This window comes from Rhinolophus ferrumequinum, chromosome 2 (assembly GCF_004115265.2).
Source record: "Rhinolophus ferrumequinum isolate MPI-CBG mRhiFer1 chromosome 2, mRhiFer1_v1.p, whole genome shotgun sequence".
NCBI classification, from domain to species: domain Eukaryota; kingdom Metazoa; phylum Chordata; class Mammalia; order Chiroptera; family Rhinolophidae; genus Rhinolophus; species Rhinolophus ferrumequinum.
In genome coordinates this window covers 8,843,048-8,870,304 of record NC_046285.1, presented here as the reverse complement: position 1 = coordinate 8,870,304, position 27,257 = coordinate 8,843,048, and the positions used below count along the sequence as shown (strand labels likewise).

The 27,257-nt window shown below is 42.3% G+C and overlaps 2 protein-coding genes across 3 annotated transcripts; one reads left to right on the top strand and one right to left on the bottom strand.

Annotated features, from left to right (window-relative positions):
* Positions 1-893: 893 nt before the first annotated feature.
* On the top strand, positions 894-27,257 carry ANKUB1 (ankyrin repeat and ubiquitin domain containing 1). Of its 2 annotated transcripts, none has more exons than XM_033087456.1 (6): positions 894-1,419; positions 2,988-3,103; positions 10,080-10,214; positions 15,172-15,286; positions 18,720-19,658; positions 27,011-27,257. In XM_033087456.1, exons 3-6 carry the CDS (start codon positions 10,202-10,204, stop codon positions 27,138-27,140), a joined length of 1,197 nt encoding a protein of 398 aa, XP_032943347.1. In that variant the 5' UTR covers positions 894-1,419; positions 2,988-3,103; positions 10,080-10,201; the 3' UTR covers positions 27,141-27,257. The 2 variants fall into 2 exon arrangements, with proteins under 2 accessions (XP_032943347.1, XP_032943340.1); XM_033087449.1 differs by having other exon boundaries at positions 1,227-1,419; positions 2,960-3,103; positions 10,080-10,296.
* LOC117037482 (glutamate-rich protein 5-like) lies at positions 21,046-23,499 on the bottom strand. The gene is made up of 2 exons (XM_033133501.1): positions 23,418-23,499; positions 21,046-22,031 (listed from the first exon to the last, which is right to left on the bottom strand). Exons 1-2 carry the CDS (start codon positions 23,497-23,499, stop codon positions 21,046-21,048), a joined length of 1,068 nt encoding a protein of 355 aa, XP_032989392.1.

The window sequence follows — 27,257 nt, the reverse complement described above, 5'->3', positions numbered from 1 at the left end:
TATGAGCCTTTAGCAGTCAATAGTCACAGCAGCCGGGGTGTCTGGTGGTGGGCAAGACACCAAAACAGCATCAACTACATCTTTTGTTAACATACTTTCTATTAAAATGTTGCCAGCACAAGAAGGTATAATTATGTTGCAACACTTGAAAAATATAATGCAAAAAGAGTTAGCTTTGAAATGAAATCCTTTGCCTTTTTTATGTTTTCCATTTCTTATAGTTGGGAATCAGAAGAGAATCAATCAACAGGTTAATATTTATGGAGCACCTGTCATGTGACTCATTGTGCTAAATTAAAAATAAAAAGAAATGCAGGATGAGAATTCTGTCCTAAATCAGGAGGAATTTCAGGAAGAAGAAAGGATTTACATACGTACATGAAAAAAAATGATCAGATATAATAACATTAAACCAAGTGTATCATACTGGGGATTTCAGAAGAGTCTTAGAATTAAGTTCTGAGTAAAATGCTAACTCGATAAATTTCAGTAATGGTGCTTAACATCTTTGCTCATTTATTGAGTGGGATTTGAAATATTTTCCACCAACAAGTTTCAGGAAGTTGAAGGAGATAACAACGGTAAATTGTTCTAAATAACATAAAGACAAGGACTATAAGAAATACCAACTATATTGTTTTGCTGTTGGGCAGATTCTATTATGCAGAGATGAGAAAGCCACAGAATAATTTGCCTACACATTCATCTCCCTGATGCAAGTGAGTATTGTTCTGTACCCCGTGGCAGGATTAGAAATACCGCTGGGAAACAAGTACACAAAGTTGTTATGGAAACCAGAATGCTTCAGCTCAGAGTTATTTGCAGAGAACTTCCAGGATTATCACATTCAATAAAAGCAACTATGTTTTGCTTCATTCTATGCTAAGCATAAGCATGCCAATCAAATATCTATTTTGAAGGGTCCTTTAATTAGCTGTACTGAGTGAATACAGAGTCAGGAACCAATGGACGGTGGTCACATCACAAAAGTGTCATTTACTTGTGCCATTTTTGTATGGCATGTTTGACTCTTGTTCACACTTGCCCCAACCATTGTCCAGTTTGCCGGTTTCCGTAATACAGGAACAAGGTAGCTGTTAACTGCTGCCATCGGTAGAGAAATATTTTCTCCAATAGAGCTGCTGTCTGTGTTACCTGATACTGTGATACCATGGAACTTGTGTCTTCACATTCTCTCAACTCACCTTTGAATCGAGACAGTAACAGCTGCTTCTGACCATCATTTTTGTCCTTCATTGCGGATTGGAATTTTTCCAGGTATCCAACAGGATATTTGAAAATAAGTTGTGGTGTTTTGTTTTTGAGAAAATGAGGATTTTCATAGCCTTTGAGGGATCTTTTGAACCATTTGAAGTTTCAGCAGATGAAACCGTGGAGGCTGTCAAACTGATGATAAAGGTATGTACTTTGTCCCTGAGCCACTAAGGTGTATATTAATTTTAACTATGCAGTGAACTGTACATGGGGTAGAGATGATACTATTGGATACATTTTAGCAAACAGGGAACTAAAACTATTTCAAAACATCATTGTTTACTTGCACAATAGTTTCATAAGAAGATAGTAACTAAGGAGATATCAGACAACAAAGCAAACTGAGTCAGTATATTCTCAGGAAAAAAAAGTTTAACTTCTCTTTATGGAATCTGTGGGCTGTGCATGGGCCATATAGTATTACTGCAGTTTTTCATAAAAGGATAAAAAGAGGACACTTAACTCTAGACTATATAAGCATAGCGTGCTTGTTGTCAGATAGATGGCTTGTTTGGTGAGCAAGCAACTATAAAGAACCAAAGGGCGGGGTGGCCAGTTGGCTCAGTTGGTTAGAGTGCAATGCTCATAAAACCCAGGTCACCGGTTCGATCCCCACATGGGCCACTGTGAGCTGCTCCCTCTACAACTAGATTGAAAACAATGACTTGACTTGCAGCTGATGGGTCCTGGACAAACACACTGTTCCCCAACAAAATTTTAAAAACAAACAAACAAACAAACAAAAGATTTTGGAGGTGGAGAGGATTTTAGAGAATTTCTGGGCTACAGCCTCATTATGCATCCTGGGAAAATGAAGCTCAGAGAGTTTCCATCTTACCGAGGATCACAGAGCCAGAATAAGAAATAATTTGGGTGCAATAACTTTCTTATAAATTTCTTACAAATATTCACTCTAAAGTGGAAATTAAGATAAATATTTAGGTCCTGACCATCAAATGGTATTTAACTTGGGAATGATCCTTTCCACTCGCTAAGGAGCTAAACTATTGAATCATAGTTACATGATATTTAGCAGATCGCTGCAATCACTGAAATCTGTATCTACTAACACAGAGGCTATTGACCTTTATGTGTCAGGGATCCTTTGACAATCTGGTGAAGCCTCTGGACTCCACTCCTCAGAATGTCTTTAAAAGCATGAGATAAAATACATACAAAGAACAGGAAATCTGTGACACTGAAACAATTTTTCAAACATTAAAAAACAAATGTATTATATAGTGACATGTGGGCTTCTTTATTAATAAGTTAACAAGTTCTCGCAGTATATCTAATAACTATTGTAATTTCAAAGTACCGATCAGTATAATATTTTTAGATATCTGCAGCAACTGTGATGTGATAGGAAAGTATCGGAGACAAAGTCACAGGCACAGCCAGCTACTACTACTTTAGTTTGTTGCCTACATGCATAATTGAAAGAAAACCTCACATTTATTTAGAATTAATAAAAAGAAGATGTAGTCTTATCCCATCTGAATTCTATCCATAAACTTTGGGAAGGTCTGTAGACCCCAAGTTAAAAACCCTTGTCTAATCCTTCTTCCCTCTGTCCCAAACAATTTTACAATGCTCAGTGGAAAAATGTAAACAAAACACATGACATAGTTGGTCTAGTGCTGTAGAGATGTACTGTTTCCATAATGTGCTATTGGTGTTTCAGGATTATTTCCACATTCCTCTCTCTGAAGACAAACAAGGCAGGCGTTATCTGGAGCTGCTGTATGCTGGGGCAGCGCTCAAGGACAGCTGGAGTCTTGCTGATGTTGGAATATCTTTTGGTTCAACTCTCAGATGCTTTGTTAAGGTATGGTGATCAGAATAACATTTGTGTGTGATGTCTATTTCATTTTCAATGAAGTTGTGTATAACTCAACGAGAGTAACTTCATGACTTCAGAAGAGGTTTTCTCTTCTTGCCTTCTCCTCCCTTCTACTTACTGTACAGTTGGTCTTTCGGACAGTTTGTGCTGTGAGGGGCAATAACGGGTGGAGGTGCATACAGTTCCCGTCGTTTACGCTTTTTCTCCCTGCCCTTCCCCATCGAATTTGTTGCCTGCCCCAAACAGTTACCACAACCAATGTAGGAGCCGGACCAAGAAGACGAGCTGGAATGTTGACGTGGGTGGGAACCCGTTAGACGACTTCCATGGGTCCACAGTGGATGAGGGGCGGTGAGGTGAGGAAAGGAGGCGCGTCGCGGTAACCACAAGCAGGAAGGGGCGGATTCTACATTTAAATCCAGCCAGCGTAACCATTCATAAATTAGATGTATAAACGACAGAGATGGTCTTTTCCATGTACAGGGTCCTTAATCTGTGGTGCCGAATTTGTGGTCTGCAGATGGGCTTTAAGAACTTTACAAAACCCTAAAATCTTAATATATGTGAAATGATGTACCTGGAGATTTTCTGGGTGGAGGACGTTTAACTTTTGACAATTTCTTAAAGAGACAGGTGGCCGAACCTTTAAGAGCTGCTGCCTAGGGCAGAAATATTATTCAGTACTAGTTCTTTGCCCCATATGAAAACATGAGCAGCAAGAACTTAGTAAAGTATATATTCTCTGCTAAATGAGGCACTAATTTTCTAATATTTAGCATTAGCATTAAAAAAATTTTTATGGTAGTCAAAGCTCACTCTTTTTGTTTTAATATGTTTTACTGATTGACGAGGTTGGAAGTCTATATTTAAAAGGAATACTCTAAAATTTTTACTATTTGAGCTCCCGGATGGCTCAGTTGGTTGGAGTGCATCCTCTCAACCACAAGGTTGCCAGTTCAACTCCCGCAAGGGATAGTGGGCTGTGCCCCCTGCAACTAGCAACGGCAACTGGACCTGGAGCTGAGCTGCACCCTCCACAACTAAGATTGAAAGGACAACAACTTGACTTGAAAAACAGGCCTGGAAGTACACACTGTTCCCCAATAAAGTCCTGTTCCCCTTCCCCAATAAAATCTTTAAAAAAAAAAAAAAGAATCAAGTAAAATATTTACTATTAAGTAGTAAAGACAAGTCACAAAAAAATAAGCATTGTCTGATCCTGTTTATATAAACAAAAAGGCCTTATTTATACATATGTCTTTATTATTTTATAAGTTTTTATTCATTTATTCATTTTTATACTATTAAATATGTTTAATATCAAAAAGGGAAATAAAAAACACTCTGATTTCTTCCTTTTTCCCTCTGACACTCAGAAATTTGTAACGTAATACTTTTTTAAGCAGACAAAATTCCATGTCATTTCTTAAATGTTTTTTTCTTAAGTCCTTAAATATATTTATAGACTGTGGTTTTGGTACTCTATAGGATAACCCTCTAAAATTTTCTGGAATTTTCCAGTGCCAATAATGATATTCAAGACATTTCTGTGGTATGCTTAGTTGGAGACAGTGGTATAAGTTCATTACTAATATTTGAGATAGCTGGAGAAATTTGATTGAACCATGGCTATTCAGAAATATAAAGTGTGTTGAGAATATGAATAGGATACTATTATTTAACTAAACACTGACTTTATTTTTCTTATTTAAAAAATTTAAAATTTTATTTATTTTTGACTAGGTAGGACATTCACACGGTGCTCAATTCAAAAGATATCATAGAAAAGGATAGACAGTAAAAAGTCTCCTTCTTACCTCTGGTTCCCAGTTTTCCTCCTCAGAGACAACCTACGTTCCCAGTTTTACTTATAAAAATATTTCATTCTGCCAATAAGCATCATCTATCACAGTGATGCAAGCTGTCTTTGCACTGAACTCTAAACTTCCCTGGTGTTTAAACTGCTAATGAAAAAAAACAGAGCAGAGAGGTAAAAGGGTTTATTCAACAGAGGCAGGATATAACTAAGTGTCACAGGACTGACCAATACATAGGGTTTGATGAAGAACTCTCAAGTTCCTGGAAATCTTACTGATCTTACTCTTCATCTTCTCTAGCAGAATCACATTTAGAGAATTTCTTATCACTGGGTCTGAGAAATAAAATACTATCTTGAATCTGAAGGAAGAGATTACATGCGAAAGTCATAAATATGGGTTTCTATCCTAACTTAGCTCCTGTTTACATCAGATGATAAAACAGACCTATTCCAAAAATCCATACTGTTTCCTGTGTATATATGCTAATAGTCCAAAATGGACTCGCAACAACAAAATACTTCGTGAAAATATCCCACGCCACAAAGAATGCAGTCATGCCAGCTCTACGCTGTTTGATCTATCTTATGTAACCAAGGGCTGCAATCTAAGTCATATTATTACTTTATTGCATTGTTAGATATGTATAAATTTAAGTAATATCTTTCCTATGTTACTTCATACAATTAGTTTTACCTTCAGAAAGTCTAGGAAAGCTAGAGTCTCTTAATTTATTTTAGCACAACTTAGAAATACCAAGATGTGACTCAAACACTTTTGCAAAGTTCAAAAATTTGGCAAATAAGCAATTTTTCTTTTTAAAAAGTTACAAGTAGATATGAAATAACTAAACTATTTGGGTTTTTTTTATTGTGTTTATATTTGTGTGTGGATTTTTTGCTTGTGAGAAAAGAGGGAAAGACATTAGATTAAATTAAGAGGTGATCTACTCTTAAATACATGTTTAAAATAGTCAATACATTTTAAGGTTCCCTGCATATTACACCTTCCCCTTTAATGGTAATGTAGACACACTTGGAAAAGTGAATGGGGATGTGTGTGTGATGTAAGAACAGTGGGGAAAGAACACTGCATTAATTTTTCTTTCTTTGGGAAAAAAATGCTGTAGAAACCGTAAGAAATAGTGTCTCTGGCATACATCTCCAAGTGGGTTAACACAGGAGTCAGCCCGGCCCCTCGCTGTGGAGGCTGGACAGTTACTGAGATCCTGGAAGCCATGGCATGAGGTGTTGCCAAGGCCTAGGTGATACAGTCCAGCACGCAGAGGTGCTGTTGAATTAACCTCCTTCATTCTGTTGTCACCCAGTACCTGGAATAGTACCTGGTACATAGTAGGCTCTTCATCAATATGTGTTGAATAGATGAGTTGATAAAGGCCTTAAGAGATAAAGTATGAAAATGAACAAGAAGGTATGTGATTGTTATCAGAGGCAGGTATGAAGATGCATTTCAGGGTTTGGATTCCCTCCCTTACTGGGGCATCTCTCCTCTCAAGACAAGGCGCCCCTGTGTCCTTGCCCTTTTCCCAGCCAGCATCAGGGTTCTTAGCTGTAAGCCGCGGAAATGAACCCTGGACAATTGAAGCAGAAAATAAACATATTGAAAGGCTATTGGGTAGTTCACAGTCTTGACAGGAAGATTGGAGAATGTGGCTCAGAGGTTATACAGCCAGAAACAATTTCTAAATTATGCCCTAGAATTAGTCCAGAAAGACCACCACTGCAGCCACCACTGAGTCCCCGAAACAGGCACTGGCCACTGCGGCCAGGCCAGCAGTGCTTCTGATCTGCCACCGCACGGTGGATTCCTGCCATCTCTGCTGCTTCTCTGCCTTCCTGGCTCCTAATTCTATGTGGAGGTGGAGAGGTAGGCGTATGGGGAGCACCTGGTCACAAGTCCAGGTCCCACTGCAAAGGGGCTGGGAAGCCAGCCTCGGGCAGGCGGTGCCTTCTGAGGTGTGAGGCCGGCTCAGCCTCTTCACACTCCTCCGCGTTCCCGGCCTTCTTCTCTTGCCACACTTCCACCCACCCAGGGTTGGGTTAAAACTTAGTTCATCCTTTCTGGCACCCTTGGAATATTGTATGGTAAGGGATCAGGTTCATTGTGGTAACACTGAGTAGTTGTCTATCAGAAAAGTTGGAGAAGTTTGAACTATATTAGTAGGTCTAAAATTGATTCAAAATAATATACATTTTAGCGTTTGAAAGTAACTATTAATGTATAAACACCAAAATCCAGGAGACACTTAATATGTTGATTATAAGACCAAAGAATAGTAGGTAAAGAATTTGGTGAAGAAAAGTGTTTAAATTCAGTGTCCTAGACTCCAAGTATAACCTCTCCAGGATGACTATTATATAACAAGGGAAATTTATGAGGTTTTGGTGTCTATGAAGACATCTCAGCTTGAATACATTCAGTTCAGCAAAAACAAACATTATTTCCTCTTTTGTCTACTCTAGAAGGTTGGGGCAAGTTTCTGCTTATTTGGTGCTGCAACTCCAAAATAGCGAAATAGAAAAAAGCAGAACTTGAAAAAAAATAGAGCAGTGTTCAAAATTTGTATTGACTTCTGCTTTCTTTCTGTTTCTCTTTAATTTTTCCTATTTTAATGCACATGTATGTATTTACAATGAATTGCATTTAGTTTTTGAAGATGAAAGTGGAATTATTCCCATGAACTAGATCTATGTATTTGTTTTTATTGAAAAATAAGACACTGCATGTACTACCTACCGTGGTATCTTGGTTTGTTTGTAAAGGGGAAAATCTAATTTTATATGTGTCCAAGTGATTTGTGTATATATTGTTTACTTAATAGCCTCTGACTTCCTCGGGTATAACTACCAATGTTCCCTCATTCAGAATATTTAGGGAGGGGTATCATATATATATATAGAGAGAGAGACAGAGAGATACCGTCTCTTATGTAGATAAGGTGAGTGAGTAAATTGCCATTAATCAGCACCTACCTGCTTCTTATAACCAACATGAGGAAGTGTCTCCAACTGGTGTGCCTTACTAGAACTTAGAATGGGTTTTTCCACAAACACAAGATTTATAAAATGGTGGATATATATATGTACATATATATGTGTGTGTATATATATATATATATATATATATACACATATATATATACACACACACACACATATATATATATATGTATATATGTAGAGAGAAAGAGTTAAAATAGTGCAAGGAAAACTATGTTCCAAATACATTTTGAATTGAATGGCCTGGGAAGCTCCCAGGTGCTAACATAAAAACAAACAAGCTCTGTAGGTGCTAATTTTCTTGAGACTTAAGAAACTAGCGTCATTAATTAATATTTCCTGCCTTGCACTTTTGACTTTCATCTAAAAATTGCCAGGTATTCTGAAAGTCTCCCTTGTGTTACTTGTTTCAGAGCTATATGTACACCTAGGTTACAGATGTTTATTTTTACATATATAGAGAGATATATGTTTACTCATATTTTGAGAAGTACCTTTCAAACTTATTTCTCTAGCTAGTTAGCCGAGAAACTTGGGCCTTTGCTACCTTGTAAATTACCCATTTAATTTTAAACATAAATGTGTACCCTTCTCAAGGGCTAAAGGGAAATCAGAGCAATCATAAAAGAAATCCGGAACAGCTATTCTATAAGATACCATTTTTCTCTTTTTCTGTCTTTGCGTAGGAATTTCTTCCTGCCCATAGATATGACATGGGTTGATGTTTGCTTTCATGGAGCCATGGGAAAGCATGAGCATGGTGAAAGGGAAAGGATGAGGCCTAAGTCCTTTCCATTTTCCCTGAGCGGATTTATGGGAAGCCCTTGAGGAAGCCTGTTCCAAGCGCTCAGACTCAGGGAGCAGCTCATTGCTGGACGGCTTATGCTTAGTGGAGGAGAGCCTGAACCGGCTCCCTGGGAGCTGAGTCACTGAAAGGGACACTAGATCAAACACTGCAGCCTACACTTCCATCCATAACCTTACTCCTTAGAGGCTCTATCAAAGAAATGTGCATGTTGACTACATTATGGCAAAGTGTTACCTGGGAGGTGGGGGATGAATTTAATGCATTATAATAAGCCGGAAGCAGGGAGGGGCCCCTGGAGAAACCAGAGATGAATTTTGATGGGAAAAAAGGCGCAGGGGTACAGGGAAAGGACTGGAGAGCAGTGACTGGCTGGAGCCCCTCTGAGGGCCAGATCCAGCTTCTCAGTTTTGCTCGAAGCCCCTCTGGAGAGGCGGGGCTTACCCTGTCACTCAGTGGCAGCTCCCATGTACCAAGCCAACGCTGGGCATTGAAGAAAGCCGCGACGGACCTGAATCCACTAAAGGGGAAGTGAAGCCATTTTTTTGTTAGAAAAGTGAAAATGTTAGTAATCTTTTCCTCCCCAACCCGTTCCCATTTTCCACGTTGGCTGTGTTTTCAGTTTTGGTTTGGCTTGATATAACTATTGTTAACAGAAGGATTAATACTTTCCCCAAACTTTCCTTCTTAACTCTATTTCAGACATTTCAATTCTGCTTGCTTTCCTATTTAGACTACAAAATAAAAGGAACAAAGGACACATTTATATGTAGTCCTTCCTTTTTAAAATAATAAATGCAAATGCACATGGTTATTTTTTAAAAAGATCAAATGATACAGACAAGTAAGAGCATACAATAAGCGAAAGTCCCCTCCCACCCTGCTCTCAATTCCACCCTCCAGAGATAACCTCACAGAAAGTATTCTTTAAAATTGAAAGTTTAGAATCCATAGTATTTCCAAATGAAAGTGCAGGGTGATGGAGGAGTTGTTTCAAAACTAACACCCCCACCCCAAGCGCAGCAGTGATATAAATGACCAACAGTCTTGTGTGTTTGGGTCCGGAGGCTAAGAAGTAAGAAGGACCTCGAAGCCCTGCCAGGTCTCCTTCACTTGACTGAAAGCAGGACTCATTCATGTCCTCAGATGGAAGAACCAGGTTCAGGCCAGAAGTCAGGGGACGTACCTGGCCTCTGCTTTCATCCTGAGCACCCATGTGTGGGAGCTAGAGGCAATCCGAGCCACCCTCCGAAAGGTTCGTCCCTGTCCCAATCTCCAGATGATGCTTATTCGAGTCCCCTCCTTTTCTCGCCTCCTAGGAAGAAGATAAGCCCACTCTCTATGTGTTCAATGCTGTGACCCAAGAGACGATGCCGATACTGGAAAGCGCTTCCCTTCTTGGTAAAAAGGTGTCTCAGCTGAGAACACTGATAGCTCTGAGATGTGGCTTCCCTGTGAGTGTCTTCTGTCTCCGGACCCCAAGGGGCTTGGAGATGTACGACTGCAACACCCTCAGCGACTACCAGACTGACACGGGTACTGCTCACTACACTCGATACCAGCTGCTACTCAGCACTAGGGTCTTTTATTTGGATTAGAGGTCATTGGTGAACTCAGAGAGAACATTTTCAACGAAGTGGAGGGAGGCAGGAAGATGGCAGGGATTAAGAAGACAAGTAATAAAGGGATTAGGAGATTTTTCTTTTGTGGTAGGGTACTTAACGATTAACGTATCAAGAACTGATCAAAGCTAAACGCCCCTAATATTTGCGATTTTGTGACTTGCGGTTTAGTGGCACGTCATATAGGCGCGCGCGCGCGCACACACACACACACACACACACACACACACTTTTCCTGTATCAACTTATATGAGATAGATGTTCATTTTAGCCCATCTCTAGCTCCTAAGTCTCTATCCCGGCCCCTACTTTCCTGTTGCTTACCTATGTGTTTGTCTGCTCGTTGTTCAGTCTACATTTCATATATGCTCATAAACTGACATTAATCCTTTCTAGGAACAGGTGTGCCTAAACTAGTGAGGGAATGAACGAATGCCTTTCCTTTACAGGATCGTGCCTTTGGTTCTTTTCACTGTAAATGTTTCATGGCGTGTATTGATGGCAAGCCCGAACACACTGCAGCGTAGTAAACTAAAAACATCGCAAATCACTTAAGTCAGGAGAGAAAATAAATGCACTTAGAACAGTATTTAAAGTCCTTTGTTTCCAGTGCTACCCATAGGAATCACACATTTTATAAGAAAGTTTAAGTACTGCAAGAAGCTTTAGAGAAACTAAATCTATTCTGTCAAAGATGATCCATATTTTGGAAAATGTTTATCAAGGCATTTCTACAGAAATCTGCGAACCACTACTTGGTCTCTACAGAATACCATAATTCTCCAGCAAAAAGAGTGACCTCTCCCAGCTGAGGCCAGATTTGTGAGGGTGGAGGCAGGTGAGCAGGGATGAGGCAACAGTGCAGATGAAGCTCTGTGAGCAAACAAGCGTGGCAAACAGGAGTCAACCCACATAGGCCAAGGTCAAGAAACACAAAACCAAAGTAGAAAGTAACAGAGGAACGGCCCCATTTCGGGATTACAGGTTATAATGTAGAACCAGAAAGAGAACAATCAGCAGCGAGAACATATACCTGGGTGTGTGTCGTGTCTACCTGCGGAGTGGAGGCAAGAAGGGAAAGAGACGGAAGCAGAAAGAAAAGAAAGAGAAAGGCACCTGAAAGGAGGAGGCTTTTTGGCCTTAGGAAGCATCATAAATTCCAGGCCATATTCTACTCCCAGCTTGCTACGTAACTTTAGGCAATTCCCCCATATCTTTGGGCTTCGGCTTCCTAGTCCATAAAAAGGGGCAACTGAGTGCGCTGTCTTTTAGGATCTTTTTATCTGCAATATTCTGTGACTAAGATTACTGGTGTTACAACATCCCAGCCAACAAAAGTAAGCACGTTAGAAGCTCTGTATGCCTCCAAAATGCTAATGAGGCCTCCCTCCCTCGCTCCTTCCCTGCAAGTATTTATTATGAATCTACTATGTGTCTGAGCCTGAGCTCTGTATGGATAAGCCAAGTCACACACGCACCCCAGCCCCTACTGCCAAGGCTATCATGTTGATTCAAAGGGAGCGAACTCATAGCTTGTCCAGTGACATCAGCTATCACAGCTGAGCCAACTAGATTCTTGTTTGGAGACAAGTACGACGTAGAGAACAGGAACATGGGCACAGGAGCCAGATTCCCAAGGTCCAACACCCAGTTCCACTACATACTGGGTATGTAAACCCTGGGCAAGTTACTTAATCCCATAATGCCTCCGTGTCTTCGGAGGTCAAATGGAGATAATAATATAACCTATCACTTAGGGCTGTTGTGAATTTTAAGTTAGTTTAGTCACATAAAGTACTTAGAACAATGCAGAGCATATAATAAGCATTCAATGAATATTAGCCATTCATATTTCATATATTATTATTTTTCATTATTATTGGTCTTGTAAATTCAACTTGGGAAATGCAGAGAGACAAAACTGGTTATCCGTAGGGGCAGAAATGAAAGATGTCATGAAGCAAGGTTGGATCATGGCAAAGCAATGTTGCAGGCATGCTAAAGCGGTGACAGGACAGAAACCGTAAGCAGGGCAGCCTGTCAGCAGAGAAAGGGGAAAGACATACAAAGAGACATAGAGGGCATGAAAGAGATTCTGGAGCCTTGATTCCTAATGCACACCATTTCCGGTCATTGTCTCAGGAGAATAAATCCATTTTCTTGAGGTCTCCTTGCATCCCAAGAGCATAACTAAAACTGAGCCCACAGACTGGATAAGACATGGTGCTTGGTCTCAAAGAGTTCTCTATTAGTGTTTGCAAACTGGCAATTGCAAAGCAGAAATGTATGTTCAATGACAAAGAGTTTCAAAGTATGTTATGGCAGCCAGTTGAGCAGTCCTGGAACCTATTTGGAGAAATGAGAGGCTGGTGTAGTCAGGGAGGGCTTCCTGGAAAAGATGATGCTGGTGTTGCATCATAAGCTATTGGTAGGAGGGGGTGGGGAAGGAGTCAGAAGAATTCAAACAGAAGGAGCATAAAGAAGAAGCCCCAAGGCCAGAAATAGCCTGGTGTGCATACAGAAGTGCCAGCCTGCTGGCCTACTACAGGTGAGGAGGGCAGCATGTGCCCAGAATGGATTTGGGGAGTGGGGCAGAACTTCATTCAACAAACATTTACCAAACATTCTATATTAGCCAGGCACCATTGAGAAAGCAGGCATAGAGCTATGAGCAAGAGTAGCAAGGTTCCTATACTCCTGAAGCTTGCATTTCAGTGCAGTAGGCAAGCACCACAAAGTTAACAGAAAAACATCAAATTTCCGGTGGCTCAGGTGGTTGGGGCACCATGCTCTTAATACTGAGGTCGCCAGTTCAATTCCCACATAGGCCAGTGAGCTGTGCTCTCTACAGCTAAGTTTGTGAACAAAAGCTCTCCCTGGAGCTCGGCTGCCGTGGGCAGCCGGAGGTTGGCATGAGCTGGAGGTTGGCCGGGCTGCTGTGTGCTGCCATGAGCGTCCAGTGAGAACTGCTGTGAGCTGCCGTGAGCGGCGGATTGACTGCCTCAGCTGGGGGGGAGCGCAAGGCTCATAATACCAGCTTGGGCCAGGGAGCCGTGTCCTACACAATTAGACTGAGAAACAATGGCTTGAACCGGAGGGGGGGCCGCAGAAGAAAGAGGGGGGAAGAAAAATATCCAATTTTAAATAGAAATAAGAACTATGAAGTAAAACAAAGCAGGATAAGGGGACAGAATGCTGTGGTACGGCAGGGAAGGCTATTGTAGATAGCTAGAAAAGGGGAAAAGGAGATGACATTTGAGCAGACACCTGAATAAAGGGAGGGAGGGAGAGGTTGTCGGGAGCTTCTCCAAGTAGATTTAGGTGAGAGATTACCTTGGATTACCTGAAATCGGATGGAGCTGGTTGAGATGGATGCAAGGAAACAGAGTTCTTAAACATTTCTGGGATAAACTGTCAGGCCTCAGCGACTGTACAGATGTAGGGCATGAGAAAAAGGGAAGGATAAAGAGCCACTCCGCAATTTCTAGCTTAGGTAGCAAGGAAGCTAGTGGCACAACAAACTGAGACACAGAACACAGGAGGAAAAGCAGGTTGGGGATGAAAGGTGACTGGACGTCTCAGAACAATATGAAAGCAGCGCAGTGACCTGGGTGGCAAGATCCCCAGCAGGGGGAACCTACAGCTGCAGCAGAGGCCTGGGCTGGAGATTTGGACTTCGCCGTGAGTAGCACATGGCAGGACAGTGAAGCTACGCATGTCACTGAGATTGCCTGTTAGTCAGCCAACTGGTGTTTAATGAGCACTTACCACGTGTCAGGTTATGTAGCGAGTCATGAAGGAGCCTTTCTTTTTATTGAGGGCATGAACAAGAATCTCTACATAAGTAAAATGATTTCAAGTACTGATGATAGGGGCTATGGAGAAGCTAAAATAAGGTCATGGGATAAAGCCTAAGGAGCAGAGGAGACAGTGGTGGCAGGCGTCACTTTAGCTATAATGGCAAGAAGGTCCTCTGAGAGCACATGGTGCTTGAGTTGAAAGCAGACTAAGAAGGACACTCCCCTGTGAAAATCTGGATAAGGGCCCTTTGAAGCAAAAGGAATTGTAAGTCTTTAGGTCCTGAGATGAGAGTGGACATGGTATGCCTCCAGGACAGGTGAAAGGTCAGAGTGCCCTGGACCAAGGTGAGAGGGGTGAGGGAGGGCCAGATGGGGCTTCATCCAGGGGAATGTGTAGAGCGAGCAGATTAGGAGGCTGGGAAAAGATTCCTGGAAAAACCTGCCTGAGGAACAAGGCGAGTGTGGTGTCACGGGATCGAAAGAGGGTAAACTTTTGCGGAGCAAGTGATAAATCCTCCAGCAGCGATGGACATTCATACCACAGGGTGAAGGATAGAGCAGAAGCCCACCCAACTCCACCCACAGCCCACTCACGAGCCAAAGGCCCAAGAAGCAAGCCCACTGTCCTGCCACAGTTTCTTTAGTTTCAGCTAACATAACATAACAGCCATGGTTTCCAAGGTGATGTATACATCATCGTGGAATCAATATCCACAGGGCTGTTGTAAGATGACTGCAAAAAATATCTGCGTTGTATGCAATCACTGGGCAGATGAGAAAATGGAAGTGCACAAAAGCCAAATAAATGGCTTTTCCAAGTCAGTTCAGTCCGACGCTGCACATAGCATCCCTGTCTACTCCCTCCAAGGTTACTTTTCGCTTTGCATCTAGTTCATGCCTCTGTCTGGGGACAGCTATCTTTAGAAGGTTCGTGGATTGCCAAACCACAATGACAAACGGGACAATAAACTGAGTCTCTCAATCCACAGGTTCAACGCTTCGCTTGGACGTCTGGGATGGATGGAAGGAATTTCTGATGGGTTGTCTCCTCGGACAAAAACTTGAAGTCCAACGCTATTTATCAAATGAAGGACCAGTACTTAAGTAAGGAGATAAAGCAAATGCTAAACTGAGTTAAGTAATTTTTACTAAACCTCCATAAGACCTGGAGTCTGCAGTTCACTCCACAGCTGGTATGCTGCTCCATGCCAATGCCACTTGGCATGTCTTAGCCGACGTCATTATTGAGCTATTTGCTGGAATGAGACTGCCGGATGCCAGCAGGGCTGCGGCCTTTGGGGATGGATTGGAATTCGGTTAGACGTTCCTCAGGAAACGCCAGTGAAATGGCTGACTTTGGTCAGGGTATCAGACTTTTAATAGCTCTCTTCATTGCTGTCAGAGAAAGTACCTTGCCACTCTCACATTCAATTATTCTACACACACACACACACACACACACACACACACACACACACACACACACAAACCACCACCATTTGCTAATTGATTGGCTGAAAAAATTGGCTGACTTCTCCTAAGCACCTATGTAAATTTTCAAACTGCATTTAATACAACATTCACACTTTTGCAGTACACGAAGTGGAACAAGTGGAGGAGGTAGTGGAGGAGGGTAGGCTCAGAGAAGCCGCTGGACCTTTGAATGTATCTCGGCAGCTTCCCTAAAGCATAAACTGCACTTCCTTTTAGGTTTCCATTCCTTCCGTGGGTCTGTGTTTTAGAACAGCGCCCCCTCGTGGGCTATCTGATTACGCTTTACAGAAGCCCACGCACCCATCAGGAGGGCTAAGGGCTCTGTGAAGTGACAGACGGGAAAGCCAGTTTTCGCAATTTATAAAATATTCAAATACTCTAAATTAATTTCTATTTGGGGGTAGTGATAAGTCTCTTTTTCATGCTCTAAATCTAAAGAAATAGCTGTGCTACATTATTACTTTAAAAAAGTTTTTATTATATTAGTTTCAGGTGTACTATGTTGTTACTTTTAATAGTGAATATTTACTGAGTACTTTGTAGCAGACACTGTCTGTTATATATATTACCTAATTGTATATTGATAACAATTTTATTAGGTAAGTACTATTTCATCTCATTTTATAAACGAGGAAAGTAATGTTAGGAAATTTGCCCAATGTCACACAGCTCGCAAAGCCACAACCAGGCAGGTACTGGATCTTGACAATTAACTCGAGTGCTCATCTGCTTCTCCATCTCCACTTGACTTAATCTTTAACTGAAATCTAAGAGCTCAGAGAATATAAACGATCGCACTCCTTTTATTCCTTTACCCAGTTAACAAATATCTATTGAGCATTTGCTGTGGATTATGCAACATCTTAGGAATACAGTAATAAATAAGATATGGCCATGCTTTCAGCAAGCTTGCAGTCCAGTAGGGGGAACAGAAAACCAGTAACCAATCCCTCAAGAAGCAGAACTGCAAAATGTTTGGGAGCACACACTGCAGCGTCCATCTGCCTCGGTTCTAAGCCCCAGTCCCTCAGCGTTCAGGTGTGTAAGCCTGGGCCGCTTACAGTCATCCTGTTCCTCGGTGTCCTCTTGTACAAAATGGGAATGATGATAGTATTTATCTCAGGGAACTGTTTTAGAGATTAAGTGACCTAGTGATGATAAGGAACTCTAGAGAGCTGTCTGGCACCTGGGAAGCAGGATATAAATGTTCGGTGTTGTTGCCTTTATTATTCAGTATGACAAGGGCATAATGCAAGAAGACATGGGAATGTATAGTATGGAGAACGAACTAGACTTCAGGGATCATCCTGAGAAAGAGAATTGAAGTTGAGACCTGAATTATTGGTACTCAGGTAAATGGCAGGGAGAAGAAAAACCACGTTCCAAAACAGATGGAACCATGTGTACAAAGGCTGGGGGTGGGAGGGGGTGGGGGTGGGGGCAGGAGGAGAGAATAGATTCAAGGAACTAAAAGAAGTCCCACGTGGCAGGTCATAGAATGAGAGGGGGCTGGTGGCCAGAGCTGAAAGGATAAGAAGAGTCCAGCTCGTGCCTGCCTCCGTAGGGAGGTGAAGGAAATTGAACTTGATTGTGTAAGTGTTGGGAAGACTCTGAAGGTAGAGAGAGGCCATGATGAAATCTGCACTTTAGAATGCTAGCTCTGGCTGCAGTGTGAGCAATCGTAGCAGACACGGAGACTGGGAGAGAATCAAGAGATGATGGCAGCCTGAATTAAGTTTAGGACTAAGAAGATAGACTGTAAAAAGATATATTTAGGAGGCAAGATCAACTGGTCTCAGTAACAAGAGCACCTCTAGGTCCCACAACATGAATGCCGAGGATGAAAGCAAAGGCCAGTAAGTCCATCCACGAGGGGCTCCTCTCCCCAAACCGGGAAAACTGATCAGATTCAGAGATGCAGATTTGCACTAATGAATTTCAAAGTAAACTGATGTGTGAACCAAAATGGCAGTGTATTAGTGTATAACTCTAATTAGTTATATCTAATTGCCAGAGGGTCCTAGAGACCCACATGTTCTGGGCAGACCATTTATCTCATGCAGGGAGATTGCATGGGAAGCCACACACACAACAAAAATGGTGTGGTGAGCATACACTCAGAGAGAGGGGAGTTAGTTATAGGCAGTGTATTTTGGATGATACCAGGCTAGCTTGCCTCCATGTGGACAATGGGGTCAAATAGCCCTGCCCACGTGGATCTTGGGTGATACCTGGTGGTACTCTGTCTAGGTTTGCCTTCCCTAATTCTTGTTCTCTCAACAGCCTTCACGTATCATTCCACTTATGCCTTATGGGATATAAAAAGGACAGTAGGAAGGCCAGTGTGGCTGCAGTACAGTGAAACAGAAGGGGACTGGTGGGAGGTGGGGCGGGAGAAGGAGGCAGCGGCCAGAAGACGAGGGGCCTTTTAGGCCAAGGTGAGGTGTTAGAATTCCAAGTGCAGTGGGAAGCTATTGGAGGATTTGGAACAGAGGATGGGCCACCTCCAGTTCATGGAATATAAAGATCCCTGAGTACAGTGTGAGGAAAAACCTGGACGGGACAAGAGGAGGCGGGAGAACAGTTAGGAGACTATGGCCCTGGCGGGAGTGTGGCGGGGGGAGGGCCACCTAGTGGCATCTATTAGTAGAAACTTGGAGAAGCCAGAAAATAATGATGGTTAGAAAACACAGAACAAACATGCACAACTTTCAAATTTCTAGAATGTGCTGAACTTCTTCCAATACCTTCTCAACTGATATAAAGCTTTATATTTTTCCTGAGCATTTGATTTTCCTAAGAAAGAAAACTGCTCCAAGGAAATGAGTTTGAATTATTTACACGTGCATAGTAGGGCAATGTGGTATACCCAGGACCTGTGCAGGTTAACCTGTGTATCACCATGCCTTTTCTGAAAACATTGGAGGTAAAAGTCAGGAAGAAACAAAGATTGTAACTGGAATGTTTCGTGGGTATTTGGTGTGACTACCTCTGTTTGCTGACTTACTAACCACGCCCACTCCTACCTGTTTCACTCATTCAGGTTTCAGAAAAGGGTGGCCCTGTACATAGCCGCCTTTTATGGCTACATTGAGCTGACCGAATGGGCCCTGAAGCAGGGTGTGCGGCCCAACGAGGCGGTGGGTATGCACCCCTGCCGAGCGTGGTGCCACGAAGCCCTTCATGCAGATGTCTCTAAATGCCCCATTCATGCGGCCGCAGAAGCGGGCCAGCTGTTGATTCTGAAGGCCTTTGTCAACTGCAGCGTGCTGTGCCTGGAATGCAAAAATGCAGCAGGACAAACTCCCCTGACCATCACGGTCAAACACAAGCATAAAGACTGCGTATTATATCTGCTGGGTAAAATGTGGTCCACGGTTTCTTTTCTGAAAATGTCAGTCCCTATGAGAATCTACATTAAAATAAAACAATGGATCCTCAGAGCTCAGAGTCACAACCTTCACAAAAGCCAGCTTTGCAGAGCAAGGGTCTGTGGGGCAAGAGTTGGAGACACTGTGATGGTGGATGGTTTCACCAAACCAAAAATGACCTCCAAAAGCTGGCATCAGGCTGGGAACGAAGACTCTCAAAGCTCTGTGGGCAAGCTACCCCCTCTCGGGATACAAACTGCAAGCAGGAAACCTGTCAATCCTTTGGCAATGTCACAGCAGGACACAAGAGAACAAACCCTCAAATTTCCTCCTCTGGTAGATGCAAATACATTCTCTGAATTACAAAGACATCAACAACAAAATCAGAAAAAAAGTACTGCCACAGCTAGGAAGAAAGAAAAGCTCATAAGAAATGCGTATCTCCCCCAAGTCCCTCTCCCTCCGGTTTCAAGAGTGGGCTATTCACACCCATCTTTTTACTATGCAACCCCCAGCGCTGACTTTTTACTCAGATCCTCCATTGCATCTTTCTCTGAGCACAGTGGGAGAACTCCAAGGGAAAATGCCATCTACTGCTTAGCTGTGGCCAGGTAATGCTTTCTCTTTAAAGATACGAGGGCGCACCTTTAATAGGGCAGGTCTAGGTGCAGGGGATGGTCCATGAAGCCCTACCATGCCATATACAGAGGGGGCCAAAAAATGCATACACATTTTAAGAAAGGAAAACTGTATTAAAATTGTAATATTCAATATATACCGATAACAAAAGATGAATACAAGTCACGTTTGACTTCTGCAATCACAAGAGGTGCTCAAAGTGGTTACCATCAGCGTCCAGACACTTCTGATTATGGCGAACTACTGTTTGAGCAGCGTTTACCAAAGTGTTCACTTGTATGCATTTCTTTGGCAGCCTCGGTAGTATGACACAGGTTGTTCCAACGCATCTGTACCCAGTTTCCAAGACCTCATCTTAGCCTCATGTCTAGGACAAAACAAACTGATTTTGGCCAATCCAATCAGTGTGGTACTTTACTCCACAAGCTTTCAGAAAGAAAAAAGACACTGTGAAAAGAATTGTATCAATGAACAAGGTAGGGACTTGTTCAACAAGGTAGGTTGCTTCTTCTTCTTTTTTTTTTTTTTCCAAACAGGCAACAAACCTAGGTTTTAATTCTTGCTATTGATTGCTTTTGAAATACATTTAAGTCAATTAATTTAAAATACCTTAATGTCAGTTAAAGGGATAACACCAATTGAAACACCTCACATAAATGTAAAATCAACAGCTGATTCAAAATGGCCCACGGACAAAGTGTAGCATTTCATTGTAAAAATGACTAATCTTGCAACAGCACCAGTCTGGATTCTTTTGACACGGACTCTGTTAACGTATTTAACATTCCATGATAAATAAGGCTCTATGGTTGTAGATAGACTTAAGGGGAGAAGGTTATTAGATGACATACTTTCTAAGTTTCTACCAGCTTTAAATTCTGTGGTAGGAAAGACATACTTGGTATAGTTTGCCCCATTTTGTTGTTCATTCTTATTCCACCATAATTATAACTGTGTCACTTTATTACCCTGAGCTCCCTAAAATTTGCTAACTCCCTTCTCCAGCCACTACACCTAAAGGTTTATACTTTAATTTTAGGGTCTCATTTTCTATACTGAATGGACCCATTTCCACAATGAAGAAAATACCCTCACACTCTTAAATGATCATATACACTATTTGTTATTGGCTCTGGCTATTGTAGTTTTAAATGTATAACTACTCTAAGTAGCTAAGAAAACTGTTTATAGTTTGGCAGTTTTATGGAACAATGTAATCAAGAACATGGTAATGACACTCCTTGTATGAAACATATGGATGTTGAAAGGTAACATCTGTAACCACAAGCTTCACTACATTTTTCTGTCTTTTCTATTATAACACGCTGTGTCTGTTCACCCTTCTATCACCATAACTATCTATGTGGCTGCCAAAAGATCCACAGCTTCTCCTGTTTCTTCTTTTGTTTCAGCTCCTTCACTAACTTTCTCATTCTCCATCTCTGTTTCAGTTGTTTCTCTTGTCTCACCTTCAGTTTTTTGGTCCTCTTTGTTACTATGAGTTTTCCTGACCATTTCCACATTTGTCCCTATTTCTAGAATTCCTGCTGGATGCTCCATGCTACCAAATGTTCCTTCACGTGGAACCTGCTCCATGTTTCCTGGACCTTCGGGAGTTGTTTCCACAAGCTGACTTCCTTCCAAGATTTTTGGAGATCCATTTTCTTTGGGAATTGTTTCTAGAAGTTGAGGCTGCTCATCTCTTCCCTGTGTTTCTTGAAGTTGCTGCTCTTTTGCTGTTTCCACAAGCTGACTTCCTTCCAATATTTCTGGAGATTCAGTCTCCTTGGGAACAGTTTCTGGGAGTTGGGGTTGTTCATTCTTTCCCATTGCTTCTTGAGGTTGTGGCTTTCTACCTGATTCCCGTGGTGGAATATTTTCAGCTATTCCTAAAGGTTTCATCTCTCGGCCAGTTTGTGGGTACTTAGTACCTCCCACTACTCCAGGAGACTCCCTCTCTCCTGCTGTCCTCAAAGGCTGATGTTTGGCTTCTGTTTCTAAAGGTTCAGTCTCTGTATTTCCTCCTAAAGGCTGATCCTCTGTCGCTGCTTCCACATCTTTCTTCTTTTCTTCTGCTCCTGGAGTATCATCTTTGCCACCTGGCTCAGGTGGGCCAGACTCCTTGAGTCCTTCTAGAGGCTGAGTCTTCTCCATGGATCCTGAAGGGTCTGCAGCATCCTTTGCCAGCGGCTGTTCATGGAGGGATTTAAAACCATTAGCTGTAGACACCACTGAAATCTTGAGCTTCTCTAATGGAGGAATTCTTTCCTTTTGTATCTTGCCATTAACAGTAGATTCTCTTCCCAGTGTACATGGTTTGGGTTGGGCAAAGCAGGACTCACTTTCTTCACGAATGCGTGCAATTGTCAGGCATGTTAGAGGTTCTGTTGCATACTCACGCCTCCATTGTCATTGGACTTCCACAACGTTCTCAAATTTCAAATACCACCTCAAAATGGTCTTGCGCTCCTCGAACGACATCTGTGCTTCCACCATTTTCTTTTGATATGGGAGAGCTCCCTCACTCTTCTTCTTTTTTTTAACCAATAAAAAATTGTTAATTATAGTTAAAAGGAGAAGGGAGGAAATTTGAAGTGTGGGAGGGAGAAATGAAAAGTGTCATGGAAGACTGGACGGTCATGAAAGTGGAAGGAAAGAAAGAAACAATTTAATGACAGACAACCACAAAGACTTCCAGTTGACTTACTGGGCAAAATATACGGGGGGGGGGGGGGGGGAATGGGGGGGAAGTAGGGGGTGTGTGATAAAATTGGATAGGGTGATAAAATTGACATTAATATTTGAGGTAAGTTTAAAAAGCAATGCACTATCACATTTAAAGACATAAAGAAGTGTATCTGAAGTGAACTTTTCAGGTACATTCATTTCATAAGATAAAATTTTATATATTGGTCATCAGATTTCACTGAAAAAACATCTCTGATCATATTTCAGGTCCCATTCACTACTTATGAGGTATTATTGGGTGCCAATATTACAGTAGAAATATAGATTTATAAGTGGCTTTTTTCCTTACTCGATTTATGAGGAGGAGAGAAAAAACAAAGCTAAATTGTTTAGTGGCCTTTCTGGGTTGGTCTTTAGTTCACCTAGGTTGTTGCCACCTAGTGGTGAGAGTAATTTGAGCTCTAACCCGGCATAATTCAGGATAAAGAGGTTCATCATAAATGAAGAAACTGCCTAATAGCTTCAATCTTTGTAATTTGTGAGGTATCTCTGACTAGAATGTAGAACAAGAGATCATCTAACATTCTAGAAAAAGACTAGACAATTATTAATTGAAAAAATGTATATAGCCCATCTTAAAATCAGGCTGTAAACATAAGAAAGAAAATACTGATTCGTTTTAGCAACAGGTGCATGTTAAAAATGAAGTTATTTTTCGAGCATCCAATAAGTACTTACGATGTCCCAGCACAGAGCTAGGCAGAATGGAGATGTGCAAAAGTATCTGTGTGTGAGGTGGGCGTGTGTGTGGTTTGGGGTGAGAAAGGCTGCCAGCATCTATTGTGTGGAGGTTGAGTAAACACCTCCAAACAGTTTTCCAAAGAGGTACCAGCATGCTGTTTTTGTAGGTATAAAGATTGGAGTTATCAGGGGGAAGCAATTTCAAGGTTAAGAAGGGAATTGTTGGGGAAAATACGCTAAAGAAAGAGGATAGTGCGGAAGGAAGGCTCGTGGAAGGAACAGGTCAGAGAATTGACTGAAACCTGAGGGTGTGGTCTCCCACATTAGCTTGTCAAACAGCACATGCTGGGGCCTCCTCCGCCGCTGAGGGGCCTTGAATTCCATGACCCATCCAGGTTGGCAAGAATTTTGATTCTTTTGTTCACTTTGTATCTCTACACAGTGTCTGGCACATACACATAGTAAGTGGTCAAGAAATAGTTGTTAATGAATGCATCAGAGCCAGGGAGAGGTGGATATAGTTCTACTTCTCCTTCCTCCCTGAACTGGGAATGCCTACGCTGAAAAGAAACAGAGTCAGTTAGGTGGTTGGGCTGACGGCCCAATTAGTGGTTATTAACGGTTATTCATTCAACAAACATTTACTGAGCTAGAAATACAGTGGTTGGGTGACTTTCCTAGTTTTAGCACTGAAAGTCCTGTTTCCTGGGAAATCCATCAGTCCTGGGCAAACCAGGGCCGTTGGTCACCCTAAACAATCGGGAGCCAACACAGACACAGTCCTGCACTTGTGAAGCAAACTGTCTAGTAGGGTGTGATGGGCAGTACCCCGCAGGCGAACTGAGGAAAGAGCTGTGAAAGAGAGGGACTTGGAGGGAGGGGTCTGTGGGAATCTTCCACGGACTCAGACCTCCCTAGGAAAATGCTTGAGCTGAATTCTGAAGGGTTAAGCAGGTGAAGGAAGAGTGGAGACAGTGCTCCAGGTAGAAGAAACGGCTGTGCAGAAGAAGCCTTGTGGTCGAAGCTCATGGGGCATCTGTGATACATGAGTAGAAAGATGTGCTAGAACAAAGAGAGAGAAGAGAAGTATGAAACAAACATGGAGAGGCAGGCAGGGGTCCATATGAAGGATTGGGCAGATTTAGTCTAAAAACAATGAAGGAATACTGAAGGGTTTGACCTAATTAGCTTCACAGTTCTTTTATTTTATTATTTTATTTTTTATTTTTTAAAGGAGGGCGCAGCTCACAGTGGCCCATGTGGGAATCGGACCAGCAACCCTGGTGTTAAGAGCACCGCGCGCTAACCAACTGAGCTAACCAGCCACCCCAGCTTCAGAATGTTTAAAGACCACTTGGGTGGCAAGCAGTGTAGAACTAGACTGGATTCTGCATATCTAGATGACAGGCAACTGCAGGGGTCCAGAGGAGACATGGGGGTGGGCTGACTCGAGTAATGGAGAGAAGTGGATGGGCTGGGACAAATGTAAGAAAGAAACTGACAGATAGGACTTGGTGGTAGATTGTAGGGGTGAGGTCCGGGAAGCACGGAGACTCTCAGCCTCTGCCCCAGCAGCACGGCCCATCGTGCTCTGCTCCTGCCTGAAGAGAGACACAGTCAGCTATAGGAATTCCCAGGTCTTCTCAGGAGCCTACAGATGGACGTGGAGCAGGTCCCAGTGTTCAGAGAGCCCAAGCAAACGCCCAACCGGTGCAGGCAAGGTCATGCTGGAGCAAGGAGCACTGCTGATGAGTGTGCACGGTTTCCTTGCCTGAGAGTAGAAAGTAACTGCTCTCCTGGGTGGGTGCCAGGAGCCCAGGAAATGATGACTCGGGGACAAAAATGCCTCGATTAGCCCACTCGCACACCCTCACAGAGTGGGGGCTGAGCCTGCAAAGAGGCAGGGGCCCTTAGAGAAGAAACTGAGCTGGGAGGTGCCAGCCTTTACACCCTCCCTCCAGTTCTGCTTTGTTTTTGTTCATTGTGCTCTCACAGTCTGATATTACATGAGCCCTCTGTTGGTGTAGTTGCCTCCTCACTAGAATGTAAGTTCCATGAGAGCAGGGACCTTGTGTGTTTTATTCACTTTTTGTTTCTTGGGCATGTAGAATCGTGCTTGGCACATGGTGAGTGCTCAATAAATAGTTTTTGAATAAATGCAGAAAAGCTAGAGGTCCAACGCCAGGGAGAACATCAGGATGAGCACTGCACCTGGAGGGAGCCACGGTAATATCAGATAGGGAGACAGAGGGCTTTAAATCAAGTCAGGGGATACAGGGAACAGCTAAAGGTGCCCGAGTGATTTCCTCAAGGCTTGGACTTGATTTTACGGAAGCACTGAGGGGTTAATCCCACTTAGAGGGTCCCAGGAGCCAGAACCATTGAGGTAAAGCAAGGAGCTGAGCCAGAACATCAATGATGAATCAGGGAAACTTGGGTCTAGTTTAAATGTTTGAAGCACTAAGGTACTTTCATGCAAGATTGCTTCTGGTAGAGTGAATGAAAGCCCTTCAAATTTACAGAACTTGCCAGACAAAAGGGGGGTGGTAAGGAAAGAAGCCAAGTAGAGGTGGTACGTGATCAAAGGCACTGCTTTGTGAAAGGGCAAGAAAGAAATTTTGTTTTCAGGAAAGTAAGTGGATCTGCACAAGGAGTTTTAGGGGACAGGGAGAAACTGGCAGGAGACGAGACTGGCAAGATGGATTGCACCTACACTGAGAAGCGTCTTGTGTGCCCAAGTGGAGAGTTTGCTTCTTATTCCTCTTTCTGTGAGATAGGAAGTAGGTAGGAACTCACAGAAGTTCTTTTTTTTAATCAGGCAAGTCGCATAATCTGGTGGAGATGTGTGGATGACTCACTGGAAAGAAGTAATGTCAAGGGTCTGAAAGGACTACAATAGTTAGGAGACTTTGCAATAAGAGAAGCAAGAGTCAACAAAGACCTGGACTAGAGCAGAAGTACTTAGAGAAGAGGAGACAGGTAAAATATGACAAGTGTTTCTGAGGAATAATTGACAAAATGTATCACTAAGTGGGTGTAGGAATGGACAGATAAGACGAATTGAGTTTTGTTTCTAGCTTTGGAGATGGTGAGAATAGCAACATGACTGTTAGCAAGGATACTGCAGGGGGACAGTGTAGGGAGAAGATAAAAGACGCATAAATCAGAAGTATCTGCGGGATGTACAATTACGAAATGCTTTTATTTGCTAATCGGAGATTATGTATGCACTTTTAAGAAAGGTCAGGATTTAGAAGTCATAGATATAGGCGATTAGGAAATGAGGTCTCCCAGGAGGGTGCAGAAAGAAAGAGAGGAGGACAAAGGATAGAATCTTGCAGACTCCAACATGCAAGGGAATCTAAAACCCCTCTGTAGTAAATCACATTTGCAGCCTACAACGCAGGAGTCATCACATTCAGATTTACAAGTAAAAACACAGTGACATCGCTATACTCGTAGCTATCATAAAACATTGTTTCAGTTAAAGTCTATCAAAATATTTCATATCTTACCGATGAAAAAGATGTGTGTTTGTGGTGGGGGAGAAGAAGGAGAAGGGAGAATAAATAGGTCAGGGAACGTGTTATGTACAGGGGTGCATAGGAGGAACAGATAGAAAAAGTTTCAACCCAGAGAATTCTGGGTGGGGTGGCTTTCTATTTCTAGGTGTGGGTTCTAAGTTTCTAGTATGAACTGCCTTGGGCAAACACCATTCCCCCAGCTTCACAAGAAACGGGTTTTAGAAAGATTCCTCTTTCCTATTTTACATTCTACCTCACGTGACAACATCAACTAACCACAGCTACAAAATCAACCTGAAGACTTCCACCATTTCAACTATAAGTGGGACAAGATTGGACTTCCTTAACAATGATGTCTTGTTTTCTTACAGTGCTTTTAAAGAGAAACGATGGCTTCAGCAGTTAGAAATAGCAAGAGTCCTAGCCAAAAAGAGCATTTCTAACCTGACTACCCAAGGAGGCTTGAGAGCATGTGAAAATCCTCCAGAACCTGTGCTTTGAAGAGTCATGACAATCCAAGTTCCGGTGAAGACAGGTCAAATGAACCTCCAGTTCTAATGTTAACAGTTCTACGAATAACAATTCTAATGCTATAATTTCTAATAACAGTTCTAATGC

Excerpts from the sequence above, each read along its gene's own strand:
- ANKUB1 (XM_033087449.1), top strand. The coding sequence starts at position 1,330 with ATGAGGATTTTCATAGCCTTTGAGGGATCTTTTGAACCATTTGAAGTT. Across the intron at positions 1,420-2,959 it reads CTGTCAAACTGATGATAAAG|GATTATTTCCACATTCCTCT; the intron begins GTATGTACTTTG and ends TTGGTGTTTCAG. Across the intron at positions 3,104-10,079 it reads CTCTCAGATGCTTTGTTAAG|GAAGAAGATAAGCCCACTCT; the intron begins GTATGGTGATCA and ends CTCGCCTCCTAG.
- LOC117037482 (XM_033133501.1), bottom strand. The coding sequence starts at position 23,499 with ATGGAATTCAAGGCCCCTCAGCGGCGGAGGAGGCCCCAGCATGTGCTG. Across the intron at positions 22,032-23,417 it reads GTGGGAGACCACACCCTCAG|AAAGTGAGTCCTGCTTTGCC; the intron begins GTTTCAGTCAAT and ends GCATTCGTGAAG.